Source organism: Fomitopsis serialis, assembly GCF_022376445.1.
Source record: "Fomitopsis serialis strain Sig1Antser10 chromosome Unknown B0H18scaffold_24, whole genome shotgun sequence".
NCBI lineage: Eukaryota > Fungi > Basidiomycota > Agaricomycetes > Polyporales > Fomitopsidaceae > Fomitopsis > Fomitopsis serialis.
The window spans coordinates 368820-387363 of record NW_025954984.1 but is presented as its reverse complement, the minus strand read 5'-3'; the positions used below and the strand labels follow the sequence as shown (position 1 = coordinate 387363).

The following is an 18544-nucleotide window of genomic DNA, read 5'->3' as shown; positions in this document are numbered from 1 at the left end:
GCGTGGCGAACCCTACTTCCCGATCGGGCACCCGGCTCTTTGCGTTTGCAGTCCACCTCCACCGCTTGTCCACCACTGCACTCAGACTCGATATATCTGAGGCCTCGCTTTTCTCTAGTTACTAGCCTGACTACTGACACTCAGACTGGTTCACATGAATGCTGGCATCTGTGAGTGTTCAAGTCTCAAGCTTTGGCAGATTGTTTCTGTCTCGCCGAATGACGATCTGAAGAGAACGAGTATGGAACAGCAGGGCAATCGTTGGCACAGTCGCAGTCCATTCCGGCGTATTTTATTCATCGAGCTCACTTTAACTGTTCGTGAAAAGCCTCCGTCCGTCTACGGTGTTAGTGCTGCGCGACAATTCCACTTCCTCTGCATATTTGCATATGTTTCGCGTCCACACATTCAAGACATGACGGCTCTCGGACCTTCCACTCAACAAGGCCGTGTTCAGGGTCTGCCTACGGGAGACTCGTTTCATGTGGCAACGGTTTGACAGACATTGCAAGGACTCGAAAGATCCCTGGCTCAGGCGACTTTGGCATCTACATAGACTTGCAGCAAGTACTCAGCAATATGCATGCGTTCGGGTGCGGTAGAGGCTGACTTGGCAGACCACACCATCTCGCGCCGCTCTCCTGTTCATAGGGCCTCAAGTTGCGCAATCTGTCGTTCGCAGGTCATATCTTTGGCCTCAGTTCTCTCCAGCAGGTCATTTGAGGGACGTGGATAACGGGTCGCCGCTTACCCGGGCGCCCGTAGGGCCGTAACGGCAACAGGCACGGTGCGCCATCGTCCTACGCAATAATATACGCGGTTGTGAATATAATTCGTAGTCAGGGGTGCGTGTCGTCTATAACATTGCATCGCGCGCGTCTCGGTCAGACTGAAGTGGATATTGCGATGCTCAGAAGCTTAACTTAAACGGTGTTTCGAGAGCAAGTCGCGTACAAACGTCGCCGGAAGTACCTCCCCGGCATCAACGCTTATCGCAAAGGCGTCGATCTAGCAATGCTCACGACATGGATGCGGCCGGAAGAGCCCAGAGCGGACCGTCTGGCACCAGAGGGTGCCGTTTGGTGCCGTTCTCCACTAAGAGGTGGGTTCATTATGATGTGTCGCGGTCACGTGCACCGTGTGTCGCCATCGCCTCTTCCATTCGCGTTATACAGCCTGTATCTTTCGTATGCGCCAGGCTCTCAGCTCGACTATAAAGGAACGCGGCGAGGGCGGTTGTCTGTATCGCCACCGATCCTTCGAAAGCTCAAGATGGCACCTGTCGCGACCTCTGACTCTACCACGACCAACGGCACCACTAACGGTGTCCACCAGTCCATCGAAGTCTTGAAGGCGAAGGCGGCGAGTGTCTTCAACCCGTTCTACTCCCCCGATACCGGAGACGACGCCGACGGAGGCTACCAGTACGCGAAGTACAAGGTCCGTCCATCTGATCGCCGATTGCTCCTAGGTTCAATAGACTGATCACGTCTTTGCGTAGCCGTACTTCCCTGATGTGCACTGGGAGCCGCTCGGACCTCAGGAGGTCACCGAGCGCGGCCTGTTTGCTGATCCGGAGAAGAAGCGCTGTTCTCCGCTGCCACCAAGTTCAGCACTTGACTCCGGCCCTCGGAACTGAGATCTCTGGCATCGATCTCAGACAGCTCTCGGACAAGCAGAAGGACGAACTGTACGTCCTCGACTTAATGACGAGCGTATTCTGTCTGACATCTATGCTCATCACACAGTGCGCTCCTCATTGCCGAGCGGGGTGTCGTCTGTAAGTACCAATAGCAGTATGAGGCATGACCTGTGGCTAAGTCATCTGTTCAGTCTTCCGCGACCAGGAGATCAACGTTCACGAGCAACTTGAGCTGGGCCGTTACTGGGGTCCTCTCCACAAGCATGCGACTACCCCTATCCCGAAGGAACCTGGTCTGGAGGAAGTGCACGGTGAGCTCTAACATGCACAACCCCGCTCAATATCCGCTCATGTTCTCTGCTTAGTCGTCTACAATGACGGTTCTCGCCGCCCAGACCCGACGTCGTTCTCCAAGCTGGAGCTTTGGCATTCTGATGTCTCTTATGAGCTCCAACCCCCCAGCACGACCTCCTTGAAGGTCATCACCGGCCCCCGTACGGCGGTGACACCCTCTGGAGCTCCGGGTGAGTTCACCTCCGCTGATTTCATGTTACTTCATTTACCGACGGAGCGCTCGCCATCAGCTACGCCCTCTACTCTTCCTTCAGCCCCGGCTTCCAGAAGTACCTCGAGGGTCTGTACGCCGTTCACAGTGGTGTGGCACAGGCGGACGGCTCGCGTGCCGCCGGGAAGACCGTTCGTCGGGAGCCCGTCGAGAGCATCCACCCGGTGGTGCGCGTCAACCCCGCCACCGGCTGGAAGTCCGTGTACGTCAACCCCGGTACGTTGGTTCATCTCCGCTCCGAGGGTGCATCGCTCACGAATCACCAGGTTTCACCCGCCGCATCGTCGGCCTGCCGAAGGCGGAGAGCGACGCGGTTCTCCAGCTCCTGTTCCGTCTGATCGCGTACGCAGTTCATTTTCCCACCTCGATCAACCCACACTAATGACGCCCCCTGCCAGTGAGAACCCCGACTTCCAGGTACGCTTCCACTGGGAGCCCAACTCCATCGCCTTCTGGGACAACAGGGTGAGCCGCAGACCAGTTCCCCGCCGAGTTCCGACCCTGACATGTCCGTGCTAGGTCGTGACGCACAGCGCCACGTTCGACTTCTGGCCGCACCCCAGACACGCGCTCCGCTCTACGCCGCACGGCGAGAAGCCGACCTCCGTCGCCGAGTACGAGAGCAGCACTGGCAAGGTCGCGAAGGACCGGCAGCTTGTCATCTGGGAGCAGGAGGGCGTGCTGGACAAAGTTCTCGAGGGCTCGAACCCTGCGAACGGTGCTGGTGCGAACGGGCAGGCGAAGCCGCGCGGCTACAGCGACTAAGTACATATGTAGACGAGCCGGAAAAGTGTATGATGTCCTCGGAGGTGTATGTATGTAGATTACCGCGGCGCGTGTCCTCCGGCAGGGAATGGGTCTGCAGACGCGTGCATCAATCTTCTGTGCGGCGGCGTGCGGACCTGAGATCGATCATCGGACATCGTCGATCCTGTCATCTGCCACACAGCCAGATAAGATCCTCAGGGCCGATGACATACACGAGGACGACACTCGTTTATTAAACACTGGTATAATATGGACAATTACGAGAAGCTTAGACACGAGGCTGCATACACAGGTACACACAGACATAGAACGGAGGTGCCATGAACACGTAGGGTACTTCAAGAGACTATGGACAAGGTTCGTACGAGAGTGGGAGAGGAATGCGCAGAAGTCATACTTGCAAACATAGAATATAACACATGCACTCTAGAAGCCCTTAGCCCGAACTTACTGAGGAGACGCTCTCGCGTGCGATGGGGGGTGCGCGGTCCTCAAGTAGGACTGGTGTTCAGTCGAGTACCCCGTGCGAGACGAGGAAGAGGTCATCCACGGCGGCGGAGGAACCGGACCACCTTCACCGTGCCCCTGCTGGTGTGGGGGCGGGGGCGGCATCATCTGGGAGTGGGAAGTAGGAGGCGCCGCGACAGGCATTAGCTGGTAAGAGTGAGGATGCGGAGAAGGATGCGGGTGTGGAGGGTGGTGGCTCTGATGCATAGGCGGTGGAGGCCCCGCCTTCTGCTGGTCATACTGGGCGTGTATGACTGGACTCTGCTGGTGGTGCGAGCTGGACTGCGAATGAGAATGCTCCGCCTCTGCGCCTCTAGCTGACTGCGTCGACGCGCGAAGAGTCTGCAAGTCAATTGGAGCTGCCTTGCCGTCCGCGCCCTTGTCGCGCTTCCGCATCAGCTTTGCATAATCTATCAATGGCATCAAGTGAGACGAAGGCTCGACGGATCGTAACAAGTGAACTCACGCAAGCCACAAGCATTGCATAGCGTCCTAGCCCCATCGGGACCACGCCTCCACTCCGGTGTTTCACGTATGTTGCATGAGTGACACTTGCCGGGCGGAGTTGCACGCTGTCGCTCTATCAGAAACGTATGACTCGGTAAATATCAATACATTCTACTCACACTGCGTTTCCTGTACTTACTCTTCGGCTGTCCGGGAGCCGACGCATTGGTGCTAGTCGCCCGTTTACTACGAATGATCTCCATGTCTTTCTCGGCCGTAGCCCTATCACTGGTCTCGAATTGAGCCGGAGCCTGTGAAATAAACACATCAGAAATCACAACACAGATAGATATAGCAACTCACATCAGGATAAGAACTGTTGGGAGCCGGCGTGTCGCTCTCTTCGCGAGCCATGTCCTCCCACGGCCGCTTCGGCGGACGAGTGTGATCTTCAGGGACGCCCGGAGCAGGCGCGACAGCAGGAGCGCTCTCCTTTGGAGCCGCACCTTCAGGAAGCGAGAGGCGCCTGACTTCTTCCAAGAGACGCATGACGGTATTTGCGCGCCACGTCATCTCCGCAACTTCGTGAGGGGAAGGCTGAGCTTGTGGCTGACTGCTTTGCAATTGTGCTATATTGATTGGCGCGTCAGCACCGAAATGAAGAGGTCAGGTTTGATACTCACCCCAGTATTGGGAGAATTGATGGAGGATGGAACAATGCTTGTAGATCTGGCGGACTAGACGTCAGCATCAGCGTTCATTTATGAGCATCATATGTTTACCTCTGAAAGAGTGCTCTGACGGAAACTGAATTTCTCGGCCTCGTTCGGACTCAACGCTGCACTACGCGGGTCCCCTGCGGTAGCCACGAGCGCTGGTCTGGGAAAAGCAGCGTACTGATGGGGCGGAGGAGGCGGTGCGTGGGGCGGCCAGTGCTCGGGTGGTGCCTGAGGCGGATACGAGCTAGCAGGGTGCTGTGGAGGGACAGGAGGAGGCACCGCATAGTGCCGCGGAGGCATGTGCGCCACAGGCGGAGGAGGGTATGCATAACCCGTCGGAGGCGGGTACGGGGCCGACTGGTGCACGGGCTCATGGGACGCAGGCACTGGCGCCGGCGGCGCAGTCGCGTACGACGGAGGAGGCTGTGACGCGTAGGACGGGTGTGGAGGGGGGTACCCGGTAGCCTGAAGGACGCCCGATCGATGTGGATGCACGATTAGCTACATCATGTCAAGACTGCATCTCATGAAAGACGCTTACGTGAGAGCGCCCCGCAGAGGGACTGACGCCGACGCCCGATTCAGACCGCGGACGCTTGGAGGGATTCTGCGGGGACGGATCGCCACGGGAGGGAGGCGGTCCAGAGGTGTTGGGCGCTACCGGAGGGGGCGGGGGCTGCTGAGAGTTCGCGTACGTCGCGTCCACTTTTGCTGGAGGGTACTGGGTCTTGGGACTCTCGTGTGGCGGAAGCATACTCTGCGGATGCTGCGAGGGCGGCGCTGAGGTCGATGCGCTTGAGCGACTCCACGACGCCGCATCGTGGCGACTAGGACGTGCATGTTCCGCCTGTGCCCCGCCGGACGGAGCCGTAGAACCTTCCTGCGCGCGGTGCTGAGGAAAGTTCAGGTCCTTGATTGACGGGAGGCGAACATCATCTCGCCCATTCGGCGGAGGCGGGTGCGCATAGGAGTTTGAGTAGGCGGAGGTCATGACAAGGAAACAGAAAGACTATTCGAGATGTGCAAGACAAAGTCAGCCTTATGTGAGGCTTCCTCGTGTTTTCGGAGGATATCTTAGTGACCACGCTATGGAACTCCTCAGCAAACAATGGCATAAAAGGGGAAGGATGCCTACGAGGCAGACGAAGGCCAGACGAAACCCGCAGAAGTAAGCAGGACGCGCGCAAGGCAGACAGGGAGGGCTGGCGGGCAGAATCGCGCAGGGATCTGGGAGGATGCAGTGGGCAGGAAGGAGGAAAGGGAACAAAGACAAGAGTGCGGCAGAGCCAGATCATCGAACGCATCTGAGCGGAGATTCAACTTGGTGGCGCCGAATGGAAATCGGGCAATCTCGTCAAACTCCGATACCGGGCGGCTCGAGCCTAACTCGGGCGCCCGTCCCCTTGTTCCACCTGGCGTTTCCTGCGCGCCTTGTTGTGCATCCTTCCTCGCAAGCCGGTGTTGTTGTTTGCGTCACCTCCCTGGTGGCAACGACGCTAGCAAGTGATGCGGACAGCGAGAGATGTTGAACGTCGCGTAGGCATGGGAAAACAAGATCCATCATATCTGGCGAACCGGCCGACCGGGCATCTGAACTGCCCGATACTAGATCCACTACTGTACGTAAATCACATCGCGGCACGGCGAATCTGCGGGAACATCGGCGGCCCTTGCCCCATCGGGAATCAGCCGCCAAATCGCAAGGATCCGATGCCTCGGTCCTGCCGTCCGCCTCGTTGGCTCCCTGGCCTCGTCCCACTCTCCTGCTCTCAGGACCTAATGCACTACGAGCTCCATGCGTGAACCTACGCGTAGCGACCGCGGCCGTAGAACGAGCGAACTGTGGGTCCGGTGGCATCGGTGAACTCTGCGTCAACGTTCATGCGAGCGCCAGAGCGCTCCTGAATTGAATCATGATGAGTTGCTGAGCTGGGCTCGAATCCGCAGATGGCCGCCAAGGTGCCTGAGGAGTCACGTCCAATGACTACGACCGCGTTTCACCTCACATTCAACATTCCCGTGAAGCAGATCCCAGCCCAAATGTTGCACCGCAGTCCGTTCCGGCTGCGACGGCCGTTGTGGGCGAGACTTACAGCCTCAGGACGCTCGCCCACAGGCGCATCTGACGGTCTACGATGCATCGACTGTCGTCTAAAGCACCCGCGAGCTTCGCGAGAAGCGGCGCCTCAGAACTACGAACAAACGCTTACCTGACAAGGGAAGCCCCTCCACGCAGGCTTTCCCTGGTTAGGACCTGCCAAGATGGTCACTTCCCTCCGTAACGGGTAGACTCCCTCACCGGCCGCATTCCTAATCTTGATAGTCATTCGTCCACCGCATCGGCGACTTCCTGAGCAAGCCAGCACCACCCGCCAGAGTTCCCACCGTTTAAGTCGCGACCTGCACAGGACCTGTATCTCAGGGCGCGAAGCCGCCCGCATCGACCAGACGGGTGTGCAATGGTGATAAATCTGATGCCAGCGGGTACTGAGCGCTGAATGATCTGCATGCCCCAGTCTGCTGCATTCGAACCTGACCATGGGTTGGTTGTGTAACAGCCACCGCAATACATCTAGCAATAAATCAGAAGAGCGGTCAATATAACGATACACACCAAAGTTGTTCTGCTGCCGCAAAGGTTGTGACGGTGAAGATGAAGAGGCAATGACATGACCTCAGCTGAGATGTTCCGGACGTATCGTGAATCCCTTGCGACAGCAGTCGTAGTACAGGCGTGTCATGCTCCGCTATCACCTGATTAATACGTTGGGGACACTGACAGTTAGGGTGACGACCATACATATCAGGGTCTACTTACTCACAAGCTGTTCCGAACGGTATCCTCGTGGGCGACGAAGCAGTACTTCGCGAGGACCTATGGAGCCGTTTGTCCACGGGATGTCAGCGGCGATGGAAACGTCATGCCATCCCTGTCTATCGCCGACAGACAGTTCGCACATCTGGATGCGAACGTGATCATGGTCAAACGCCCAGAGGGCGATGGGCCATTCGAAGAAGGGCCTCCCAGATCTTGAGCCATATTTGGGTACGGGGATCAGGTCGTTGTCTTCCAGCAGCGGGACCCGAGTACATTGCGGCGACTCATCGTGCAGGCCGACGTTAGCATTCTGGTGATGCAAACGTCAGAACGATCCAAGCTCGAGTACACGACAAACCTCTACCTCAGCGAGACTTTGAGTCACATCGCTCACCCAGCGGTATAGTATGACAGACGACGGCAGCGTCGCCCGTGGCTGCGGCGGTGACAGGAAGAGATGCGTGGCGGCGCATTCCCGCGACGGCGGGACAGAAGCGTGGAACACGGACGCATCCAGATCCGGAAGCTGTCCAGCGTCCGATAACTCTGAGATTCGCCGATCCATCGCCGACACTATCGAGATATTGATTTTCTTGATTCCCTCGTGGCGGAGATCTACCAGCACCTCCTCTGATTGGCCCTCGCACTGTATTTCAATCTCCGGACCCTCGGTCGCCATGCGGCTATCTAATTTCGAGTTTCTGAAACCGCAGCCGTATGTCACCTTTTCACGGTTTCATATGGGCGTGCGGCCGGCGGCTCGGGGCAGGAAATGAAGCCTGGCCAAAGGGCGATGAGTTAAGAGGAGGCTGTGGGACTGCAGCCCCCTGCAGTCGCACGCGAAGAGGCGGCAAAATGTTTCAAAACAAGACGCGTATAGTACGGTATCTGCGACGCGCGAATAATGACGACAGCGCTAGTCGTCGGCACCAACTTCTGACCTGCGCGAACTTCCAGTCATACGCTCCAGCGGTGAGCAGATGTCTTTCAGTCAGCTCACACCTTCTCCTGATACTTGTGTGGTGGAGACATCGATGGCGATGACATGACTCGGTTCTGACGACTGCACTGGGCGGGATCCGAGTCGCTTTATGCCTGACCTACAGTGTCTCATCTCATAGTACACCCGCCGGCCTGCTGTCGGTACATTCTCTACGCTAGGGTGTGCACATATCATCGCGCCTGAACCAAGTGACGCAAGGCTCGATCTGCGCGGTGGTCACGCTCCCTGCCTCCTACTAGTACATACTTGTCACGGAGCTCATCGGGATCATCCGGTTGCACTGGTCGTATAACGGGGCGACTTTTGCCACTCGCGGTCGGTGCAAGGTGGCCCTTAGATGCCGTCCGGACGCGCTTGCCCTTTGAAGCAAAGGCGGGCCGTGCCCGAGCCCCACGCACGCGGCGTCTCTCCACAACTATGCCCGTTTTGTCGTTCGCGGTATATTGAGTTGCGGTGAGAGTGCCAGTCTTCGTTCGATGCTCGCCAAGCCGCGTTGACGGCCTACTTCACAATGCGTCATCCTGACGCAGAACTGACTGGCAAACAAGCGATGAACATGATCTGAACGTCGACCTCAAAACCTAGCACAGAAGGGACAGCATCATATACGAGACAGTAGCCCTGAGCAGGTGTGTAGTCGCTGTTTATTTGCGCCGTCTCACTGACGAAAATCTGCAGTCTCCTCTTGAAATCCTTGAGGGCTTAAGTGATATCGCAGTGGCGGCTTTGAAATGGCGACTAAAAGCCAGCTTCGTTCAAATGGTAAGTCAGCACGGCCTATTTACGTGTAACTGTGAGAGATAACGTTGTATCGTTCTGACGAGTTGCCCCCCTCGGTCATCATGTCCGCATATCAGCGGCCCCCGTCCAGTTGAGGTAAGCCCGCACGCAGAGGCGCTCGAAATACGTAGACAATAGAGGGAATGCCTGAACGCCTCGCAAAGTACGCAACAGAAAGACATTCACCCCAGTCAAATACTTGCGCTACAATGCCTTCACTGCTTGGTGCCGGTGGCTTCCGAATCTCTGGACATCCGTGCGTTCGCTTTCATGCTCGACTGAAGCCTCCCGCACACTTCGGAGTGTTATGGCACCCAGGCCACAGCATGTAGGGATGTTCCCATCGCCACACCCTGCAGCCGAATCGCAGGTGCCTTAGCTCGCTTCTTCTGCCGTATGCGCCTCCATTAGCCGCCGGTGACATGGCGTGCGCTGGGCCGGCGTTGGCATTCTCCGGGGGGCAACATATTGTTTGGCAGGATTGTCACGGTCCCGGGGTCCGCGTGCCTCGTGCAAATCTGCAATGAGGGTCCTCATGCTCTGCTAGTCTCTTGGCCGCTTCGATGGGCCGTCGCGTTGACGGAAAACATCATAGGTGTCCTAGAGCTCCAAGCTCTTCGCGCCCACAGAACGAGTACACTTGAACACTAGCGACGTCGCCTGTCACTACTGCCCGCACGAGCGCCGGATGCATCCCAATTCAGTTCAGATATGAATGTAATGCTATGACAGAAGTGTCGCGGCTGCAGGGACAAATTGCAAATCGTGGTCGCGCCTAGAGGACTCTCAGCGACGCTGGCCTACGCATGCCTCGTTTGATGGGCCTATACGATTTGCTCCAGGCTTCTGTTCGGCTCCCCCCTGGTAACGGGTGCGCTTTAGGCGCCTCCGCAGGCTTGTCTCCACCCGTGCTCTGTTGCAGCCACTTGGGTCACTCAGATGATGCCCCGAGCCCGTAATTCGAACTTCGGGCCGTGGTTAGCTGCTGACCGCGGTGCGCTGCTACAGGTCGCATTCGTGCTCTTCGTCGACCCTCCGAGTCTGTGCCCCGGCTTACAGTATATGGTCGTCGAAGACTTCCCCTTCCGAATTGCCATCGCGGTAAAAAGTCGCAACCACATCAAAATATAACCGGAACATCCCAGTGCATCCTGTCCTCACTCATAACTTCGTAGACGTGTGTCGTGCTCGTTCGTACCGGCATTCTCTGTTTTCTCTCTTGTCGCAGTCGTGGAGTCATTGATAGCTATGATTACTTTGCTCAGAGCGATGGACTTGCTCAGCCCCCACGTTCAGTTTCGCATCTCAGTCCGGGAGTGGCTGCTCTTAGGACGTGTTGAGATGTGCACGAGTCGCCGCCAAGGGCAATGTTTATTACTGGCGAAGTTCACCAAGCCCCCTATAGCCCTACAGCGTGTGGTGTTCTTCCCATATCCCCCGCCTTACACTCTGCCGCTCAACATATGCCTCTCGTTCCCCCGTAATTCACAGGCGATGTCGACGGTATGGTCGACAGGTGAGCGTCGTTCTGCGGCCGACTGACCGTGCATATCAACCTTTGTGAGTCCTCGTATCATCAGCGGCGGCGATGTACAACCTCTAGTTAGCGTCCAAGGAGGCAATACCGGTGGTCCTATGTCTCAGAGGTGCGTTAGCCAGAACATATGCCAGTAAAGTACACATACTGCCAATCTCAAAGGTGTCTCTCTAGCAATGTCATCGCCGCTTTATTTGGACACGAGGATGTCCCGTTATTCGCCGCTAGCCTGACCAGCATGTATGGCGACCCAGAGATCAACTGACGGCTCTTCGTCTTTGTATGTGTCTTCTGGCTGCAGTATCGCGCTCAACTCACAATAGGCCTACAGGATGTCACACCTCATGATGGACCGGGACAACTACTAACGACTAAGATGGCTACGACCACTAGCAAATCAAAAGCTGGGCCGGCCGCGTTTGCACCACATCCTCAGCCTCGGCGTCGCTCAGGGCACCCTCAAAACTTCTCAGACCTTTGTGCTCTCCGACTTGTCTGTCACGACGATAAATGAGGTTTGCTTTCCCTCGTCGTGGAGCGTAGCCAGTGACCATATATTTTAGCGACCACCTTAGAACCGGGTTGAGTTATGGCATGCTCTACCCGTGAAGAATCCGCATCTATCCCAACGACAACACGCCAGTTTTTGTGGTCTCCCCAGCTCGGTGCTGCTGTTGGTTTCCTTCACCGTCGATCATCAATAATCTGTGTCGCTACACACGAGAGGCAAGTCTTGGTCGCTGCGAGGTGTGCCCTTCCAAAGACAAATTTCTGTCCATCTACGATCTCATGCGTTGAACGTACCAGTAGTGTGTCGGTTAAGTCCTCATTCAAATTATTATAAGCTTGGCGACCGTCAGAGAAACACGACGGTGCGGTATGTCATCGCTTGCAGCGTATTGGACTCGAGTACGTCAATGTAGAACTCGCTCACAGGCTGTGCATGTGAAGTGCCGGCCGAGCGAGGTATGACTCTGTAGTACTATTCGAGCCCGGCGGCGGGCGGGACATGCTCTAAATTGAAGTCCGGCTCAGGCTCGGATGAGTACTTCAGAGATATCGATAAACATATGCAGTTCGAAGCTGCCTAGCATTGACGGTATGACTGCCTGGGCTCATGTGCCCGCCAGTAGCTGCACGAACTGAGCGATCTTTCCCTGAACCCGGAAATATTAGTCATGTGACCGTGTGCGTTGCCCGAGCGCTCGACTCTCCATTTGGAACGACGATGAGTCCATGTCGCAAGCGGCGCGACTGCAGCACCCATCGAACTTCGGCGATACAATGCACTTGCTCTGATTAATATGCTACTGGTAGTGTTGGTGATTCCGACTATGGCGTGGACCTGAAGAAGATGGATACGTGTGTAGTAACTCAGTGTCACGGTAGCTACAGTCGGACTCAGCAGTAAGTGTGTGTTTCACGAGCGTTTTCCGGTCTGACATGGTGTCCATAGTACGTTCGCTCATGGGACGGGCCGCCGCGCTGTGTGACTGTCATCTGACTGACATCCTGGTACCTCGACCGCCCAGATTGGATGTGCGCGATTATATGGCACACTCGAATGTCCTCTTTTACCGAGGATATGCCGGGTGGTATATAAGTAGCTCAGCCAGCCTCCCCGTGAACACATTTGCATTGCATCTGGTCGCTTACCCCCGCATCTCCTCCCTTCTGGACTACAAACATGTCTTCCGCCGTTGAGTTCGATGCAAAGAACATGGTGTTTCGGAGACTAGGCCCCAGCGGTCTGCGAGTACCTTTGTTCTCGCTTGGAGGATGTGAGGTTCATTGGAATTTCCACTCAGAATGATGCTGAAAAGGTGGATGTCCAGGGTTAACGCTCGGGGGCTCTGTTCGTGGTGATCCCGTCAGGGTGAGTGCACTCTCATCCGATCCTGCAAACATGCTGAATACCTTGGCAGGAAATCATCAAAACCGCCTTCGAGAATGGCATAAACATGTTCGATACCGCGGAGGGCTACGCAGCCGGTCGCTCCGAAGAGGAAATGTGCGTCCGCAGATGACTGATCTATCCCTCTGAGTCGGAGAACCCCCGCTCACTGCGATGCAACAGGGGTCGGGTGATCAGGGAGCTTGGCCTGCGAAGGACGGACTTGATCATCTCCACCAAGCTTTTCTGGGGCCCTCATGAGCCGCAGAACGGCATGGGCTATCCAGGAAGCAGTACGTCTATAGCATTGACCCACATCAATGTAGTACTGATGTTTTGCCCTCGCAGTATCGTTGAAGGCACGAAGGAATCTTTACAGCGACTCGGACTTGACTATGTCGATGTCATCTTTGCACATCGCCCTGATAACACGGTAAGCTAGATCTGCTTACGGAGTGAAGCGCTAATCAACTATCTGTTCCAGTCCCGATAGAGGAGACAGTTCGTGCATTCAACTTCGTAATCAATCAGGGATGGGTATGTATACCTATCTATCAATGGTCCAACGTCCGAATGTCTCAACCTGTAACCACTAGGCTTTCTATTGGGGAACGTCCGAGTGGTCTGCACGTGAGATCGAGGAGGCACATCGTAAGTGTACCATGCCATTTACCCTGCCTTGCCCCTCCGCTCATCAAGCTGGTCCAGACGTTGCCGAAAAACTCGGTCTGATGGGCCCTGTCGCGGAGCAGTGTGAGCATCAGTACGTTTGATCACGGTTCACGAATGGTGATATGCATTGACCACCTACCCCACGCAGTATGCTCCACCGCGACCGCCCCGAAGCCGAATACGCGTAAGTCTGCACATTAAGCCACAAAGGTGTACGTTTATCTCACATTGCGAATTTCAGTCCTATATACAGCAAGTATGGTATGGGCACGACTGTCTTCTCCGCACTGGCCGGTGGTCTGCTCACAGGCAAGGTAACTCGTACGATTGATGTGTTCTTGCACATTGAATGCTGACCTTCGTCGTGCAGTATAACAACGGTATCCCTCCGGACTCCCGTCTGGCCGGCGAACAGGAGCAGTGGCTCAAGGACCGCGCGAAGTCGCTCGGCGAGCCAGAAGGCCAGGCGATGCTCGCTAAAATCAAAGCCCTCGCCGACGTCGCCGAGAAAGGTGCGCCCCCACATTTTGACACTACATACGTTCCCTAACATGGACTATTATCCACGCTAGACCTCGGCTGCAAGTCTCGCATCTCGCGCTCGCGTGGATCGCCCGGAGTCCGAACACGTCCACGGTATCCTGGGCGCTTCCAAGCCCGAGCAGATCGTCGACAACCTCAAGGCCCTCGAGGTCATCCCGAAGCTGACGCCTGCCATTGTGGAGAAAATCGAGGGCATACTGGGTAACAAGCCGCGCCACCCGTGCGTCGTCATCTATGGTGCCGTGTGGGTGCTGGAGCTGATCGGTCTCTCTTTGTTGTAGCCGACGTTCGGACGCCCGCCGCTGGATCTTTTTGGCAGGTCGAGTCTGTAGGAGTGGAATGGGTGCCGCATCGATTGCGCGGCTGGGCCTTGTCGGTCCAGGAACGGAAGATACACGATTTACAATCAGTAATGTGTGCTGCGATGTGTGCTGGGAAGTGTGTTGTGTGCATGATGCAGCAGGGCCAGGGTCGAGCCCCTGCTGAAATGGTTAAGATTGCGATTAGCACGATGGGCGTGATGCTTGGTCGCTGGTCAGATGGGGTGGACGGGCCGGAAGCTGTCCACAATGAGGCACCAGTCCTCGCACGGACGCCGGTAGAAGAGCGAGGGTAGCGAGGGGACGACGTCCGGGAAAATCTGGAACATGTACTTCGTGAACCGCGCCCTGTCCGAGATCATGGCACGGTAGAAGATGATGCGCCGCAGGTTGTGGTGCGGCGGGGCGTAAGGCTTCTCGGGAATGTACGACTCGTGGCAGACGGAGGGGAGGACGAGCTCCTGAAGATGTGGGCAGCCGCGCGCGATGATGTCCAGACTGTGTACGGTGGGCTCGATGGCTGTGAAGATGTGGTCGAGCTGGAGGGAGCGTAGGTTTGTCCAATGGCGGATGATCTCTTCGACGTCTGTGTCCGATAGATGAGCGGCTGAGGAGAAGTCGAAGTCAAACGCCTCGAGATCCTTCATGACGAACAGGGGTTGGATAATCTCGGGAACGGTCGGGATGTCTTCGCCTTTGAAGGCAATCCGAAGCGTCAACGAACCCAGGCGCGGGTACTTGACATGTATCTGGAGATTCTCCAATCGGCGCCGACATCCTTCCGTTGTGACCTCCGCCCCTAGCAAGACGGTCAAGGTGGTGAGCCGAAGGAGATGAGTCGCCTCAAAGAACCACTCGAGGTGGACTCATCGCCCTCTACCGTAAGCGACTCGAGGCGCCCGAAACCGTCGCATGTCTCCTCCGTGTCTCTGAGATGCGATATGTCCATCCGTAAGGACGTGAGGCTCTCCAAGGACGAGAGCATCTTGAGAGCAGCAAACTCGACGACATGGTGGACGTACACGTGCTGGAGGTTTGTCCAGCCACGTATCGCGGAGAGCGCGTTCGGTGCTGGACGCCGTAGATGTGTAGGTCCTCTACGTTGGGCGCTCGACTGCTCGCGCTGTCCAAGAGTGCCTTGAGCGCATAGTCGCGTCTGCGAGCGCGTCCGGACCTCCATGCCTTCGAAGCGTAGTCGAACTCTAGCCGCCGAACGGAAGGCCCGATGATATACAGTAGCTCAGAGCCGTTACACGACTGCTGTTGCCACTTCAAGTACCGCAGGTTGGGCAGCAGTGGCTTGTTGCCGTTACGCAGAGAGAGTTGCATGTAGACCGATGAGTCAATCGTTGGATCGTAGTCGTATAAGCAGACTCGGACTAGTGCAGCATAGTATTGGAAGCGTTCCCAGTCAGAAGGGCTGATATCCCCTTCGAGGACCTGAGTACATCTTCGCGTGAGCCTGTTTGAATGCATGGTACGTTCGCGAGCTTACCTGCCGGGTGTCCAGGAAATCGATTTCGAGCTCAGGGGCTGGCCTGCTCTCTTCGTCCTCGGAGCCGCTATCGTCGCTCTCGACTGCCACCATGCGACGACACGCGAGCAGGCGTAGCAAAGGTTCGAAGTCGTCAATCACGGACCACAGTGCACACAGCGCCGGCCCAGAAAAGGTACTGGAGACACGAGCCATACGTGCCAGAGTGCGCCGCAATTCGTGGAGAGAGACTTTGCCCATCACAAGTTCGTCTGTCTCCAGCCATCGTTCTGGGTGAAAGTGATGAAGGACCATGCAGAGGATTCCTGGACACCGAGGGCCCTCCCAGCTGACATGTGAACGGTCGTGCTAGACATACTGTCGTGATATTGACAAAGATGACTGTCACAGACAACGTGCAGTATAAGTATGCGTGTACTTACAGTGCGCAGGGGTATCACCAGTCGTGTGCAAATGCTGGCCGTACCTTCAAATTCGCGATAGAACTTCGCTGTTTGTTAATTGTAGCCTCGATGTGGGGTCCTAAGCATCATTCATCAATGGGGTAAGAATGGGAAGCAGGCGGCATGACGTACTTTTGACTGTTAGCGTGGTCTTCTCCCGAATGGTGAAGAACGGCGAAGTCAGTGGGCTCGACGTGAGATCGTGCAAGTTATGTGAGGCCGTCGTGGTGGCAGTAGTGAGACAAGCGACTTGCTTACAGGGGCGCCATATGACCGTTGAGCATAGGAGGTCATGGCGGCGGACAGAACAGATCGATCCGCACCTGCTAGCGGGCCGCTAGTAATTTCGCTATCTCAGATCCACCCTTCCTTTAGCCGAGAACCAACGCTATAAACCTCCCCTGAGTCGGTACAGCGACACTCGACCAATTCATCGGCTGTTGGCTTTCGTAGAGGTAAGCTTTTGCCATCTCCTAGTATAGAGATGATTTGTGTCAGTTGACGTCACTTATAACTGAATATTGAACGAGGATCCATCTAGCCTGAGGCTGGACCTTATAGGATCACTATAAGTACAAAGTGCAGCGTGCTATGAGAAGCATTGATAGGGCTGGGATGGACAGAATTTCTTTTGGTCCTATCGACACGTCAAGCTTCAAATTCATGAGCGTCCGAAGAACGGTACCATTCAGAGAGCCCCGCCACATGAGTAGGAAATCTACATGTCACGTGCCAGTGGACCTTCTGTGGCTCCGCGCGATGCGCACATGTAACCTTTACTCGACCTGTTCAGCATGTCTGTCGCGTTCCTTTCTTCGTGTCTTTCACCACACCCTCACCGGCCCTCACCACTGCCTCATCCGGGGCACAAAGGATATAGCTGTCTGATTCCATGAAGGTGCGCACATCCACGTCTTGACTCGGTAGTTGACCACTCATCTGTTGTGGTACAGGTTGAAAACATGGACGACGGCGGATGGGAGGATGTCCCAGGAACAAACGTTGCGCGGTTGTCGCGGACTCAGTCAGCGTCGCCGAGTCCTATCGGCGTGCGAATGCCCACCCGCAGACGCAAGACTCACAAGAAGGCGAACCTCACGCCTTCCATGGCGTCTCGACGATCCGCGACGCCCGCGGTGCAGTTGCAAGAAGAGACACCTGCCTTAGTGGACCGCGAGCAGGTGCAGCGGGCTTTCCTTTCAGGCGCATCGGCCACAGTATCCTACGTCGTGGACGTCCTGGCAACCGCCTTCTGGCTGCTGAAGAAGCCACTCGGGGTCTTCGCCTTTGTTGTGGCCTGGGGTTCTGTCGGGCTACGTCCTGGACAAGTTCCGATTCGTCTCTCCCCTTTGTGCATCATCCCCGGCATCTCATCCAGCATGATCTGCGCCGCCCGCCCCCGCAGCAGTCCCGCAGTCAGCGAACTTCACCGAGCTTGTCGAGCTGCAGGACACTTCGAGGGGATCATGACTGCGAACGTGGCACGGGCGCGATAGGCCTCAAGCTCAAGGATCGGAGATGGCCACGCGCGACCTCGTTACGCTAGTGCGCGTGAGTGACCTGCGGAGCCGGACACCTCGCGGAGGCCCTCACACAGTTCGTCGAGGAACGAAGAAGACGGGAGAAGGATTGACAGCTTAGCGCGAAGATCAACGGAGCCGTGGATCGGTGAGTCCCGTTCAGCGTGTTTGACATGCACACGCTGACCATGCGCCCTCAGCATCACAGCCGTGAACGACACGCGATGCGCACCATCGAGGCTGCGACGAACAAGGGCAGCTCTCGCTGTCGCGTATCATGTCTCGCACCGACACTGACACGGTCGTCCTCCGCTCGTTCGAAGACGCGATGAACACGCTCGCCAAGGAGACCCACCGCGCACTGCTCGAGGCCTCCGCCAGCGCCGCGAACCTCGAGCGGCTCCAGGAGCACCTGCTCACCATCCACGAGATCTGCGCGCGGGAGGGCGTCGCGCTGAGCGAGGCGCACGCGGAGCTGCTCTCCGAGCTGTGGACGGTCCTCGGCGGGAACCGCAGCGCGCGCCGCAAGAGCACGATGCACCTCACGCTCCTGAAGGAGATTGGCCGCTACCGCAAGGAGGCCCTCGCGCATGTGATCGTTACGCGCGACGCGCTCCAGGCGGTCGCGGCGGACGTGGAGGAGCTCAGGGAGCGCGCGGCCGCGCCTGCGATCGTGGGCGAGCGCGTGCCCGCGCAGGTGTTGATACAAAGCATTGGCAACGGAATTGAGAGATTGAAGGAGGGGCGCCAGAGGGCGAGCGAGAGACAGCAGGCGTTAATGGACAGGCTGCTGGCGTCGCCGGGCGATGTGTTGGGGATTGAAGTTGATTGAGCGCGGTGGAGTGTATGATTGTGAGTTTCGGTCCCTTCA

General features: G+C 56.7%; 7 protein-coding genes across 7 annotated transcripts; 4 read left to right on the top strand and 3 right to left on the bottom strand.

Annotated features, from left to right (window-relative positions):
* The first annotated feature begins 1215 nt into the window (after positions 1-1215).
* On the top strand, positions 1216-3143 carry B0H18DRAFT_1001102 (alpha-ketoglutarate-dependent sulfonate dioxygenase). The gene is given in 10 exon segments (XM_048028273.1): positions 1216-1440; positions 1502-1589; positions 1609-1690; positions 1749-1780; positions 1834-1953; positions 2008-2136; positions 2214-2423; positions 2474-2549; positions 2606-2672; positions 2727-3143. The coding sequence occupies 10 exon segments, from the start codon at positions 1273-1275 to the stop codon at positions 2970-2972; spliced, it is 1218 nt and encodes a 405-aa protein (XP_047894800.1). The 5' UTR covers positions 1216-1272; the 3' UTR covers positions 2973-3143.
* Positions 3144-3184: 41 nt separating this feature from the next.
* On the bottom strand, positions 3185-5910 carry B0H18DRAFT_1001097 (uncharacterized protein). The gene is made up of 7 exons (XM_048028272.1): positions 5190-5910; positions 4712-5113; positions 4613-4658; positions 4293-4558; positions 4109-4240; positions 3949-4054; positions 3185-3892 (listed from the first exon to the last, which is right to left on the bottom strand). Exons 1-7 carry the CDS (start codon positions 5637-5639, stop codon positions 3423-3425), a joined length of 1872 nt encoding a protein of 623 aa, XP_047894799.1. The 5' UTR covers positions 5640-5910; the 3' UTR covers positions 3185-3422.
* Positions 5911-7466: 1556 nt separating this feature from the next.
* Positions 7467-8145, bottom strand: B0H18DRAFT_1118061 (uncharacterized protein; the record flags this gene model as incomplete). The annotated part of the gene is made up of 3 exons (XM_048033710.1): positions 7467-7523; positions 7594-7776; positions 7831-8145. The coding sequence occupies 3 exons, from the start codon at positions 8143-8145 to the stop codon at positions 7467-7469; spliced, it is 555 nt and encodes a 184-aa protein (XP_047894798.1).
* Positions 8146-12473: 4328 nt separating this feature from the next.
* Positions 12474-14227, top strand: B0H18DRAFT_1084539 (NADP-dependent oxidoreductase domain-containing protein; the record flags this gene model as incomplete). Its single annotated transcript, XM_048031800.1, has 14 exons — positions 12474-12567; positions 12622-12662; positions 12712-12797; positions 12864-12973; positions 13007-13113; positions 13176-13217; positions 13277-13331; positions 13389-13443; positions 13501-13536; positions 13594-13666; positions 13723-13864; positions 13939-13988; positions 14009-14119; positions 14177-14227. The coding sequence occupies 14 exons, from the start codon at positions 12474-12476 to the stop codon at positions 14225-14227; spliced, it is 1053 nt and encodes a 350-aa protein (XP_047894797.1).
* Positions 14228-14430: 203 nt separating this feature from the next.
* B0H18DRAFT_1118059 (uncharacterized protein) lies at positions 14431-16004 on the bottom strand (the record flags this gene model as incomplete). The annotated part of the gene is made up of 4 exons (XM_048033709.1): positions 14431-15014; positions 15068-15242; positions 15317-15655; positions 15711-16004. 4 exons carry the CDS (start codon positions 16002-16004, stop codon positions 14431-14433), a joined length of 1392 nt encoding a protein of 463 aa, XP_047894796.1.
* A 1041-nt stretch (positions 16005-17045) lies between these two features.
* Positions 17046-17649, top strand: B0H18DRAFT_1118058 (uncharacterized protein; the record flags this gene model as incomplete). The annotated part of the gene is made up of 2 exons (XM_048033708.1): positions 17046-17051; positions 17107-17649. 2 exons carry the CDS (start codon positions 17046-17048, stop codon positions 17647-17649), a joined length of 549 nt encoding a protein of 182 aa, XP_047894795.1.
* A 301-nt stretch (positions 17650-17950) lies between these two features.
* On the top strand, positions 17951-18505 carry B0H18DRAFT_1118057 (uncharacterized protein; the record flags this gene model as incomplete). Its single annotated transcript, XM_048033707.1, has 1 exon — positions 17951-18505. One exon carries the CDS (start codon positions 17951-17953, stop codon positions 18503-18505), a length of 555 nt encoding a protein of 184 aa, XP_047894794.1.
* Between the last annotated feature and the right edge of the window lie 39 nt (positions 18506-18544).

Bases quoted from the DNA above. Each gene is read 5' to 3' on its own strand.
- B0H18DRAFT_1001102 (XM_048028273.1), top strand. From the start codon at position 1,273: ATGGCACCTGTCGCGACCTCTGACTCTACCACGACCAACGGCACCACT. The intron at 1,691-1,748 runs GTACGTCCTCGA...CTCATCACACAG, and splicing joins GACAAGCAGAAGGACGAACT to TGCGCTCCTCATTGCCGAGC. The intron at 2,137-2,213 runs GTACGGCGGTGA...TTACCGACGGAG, and splicing joins GAAGGTCATCACCGGCCCCC to CGCTCGCCATCAGCTACGCC.
- B0H18DRAFT_1001097 (XM_048028272.1), bottom strand. From the start codon at position 5,639: ATGACCTCCGCCTACTCAAACTCCTATGCGCACCCGCCTCCGCCGAAT. The intron at 5,114-5,189 runs GTAAGCGTCTTT...GGCGTCCTTCAG, and splicing joins CCTCTGCGGGGCGCTCTCAC to GCTACCGGGTACCCCCCTCC. The intron at 4,241-4,292 runs GTGAGTTGCTAT...TTTATTTCACAG, and splicing joins CCAACAGTTCTTATCCTGAT to GCTCCGGCTCAATTCGAGAC.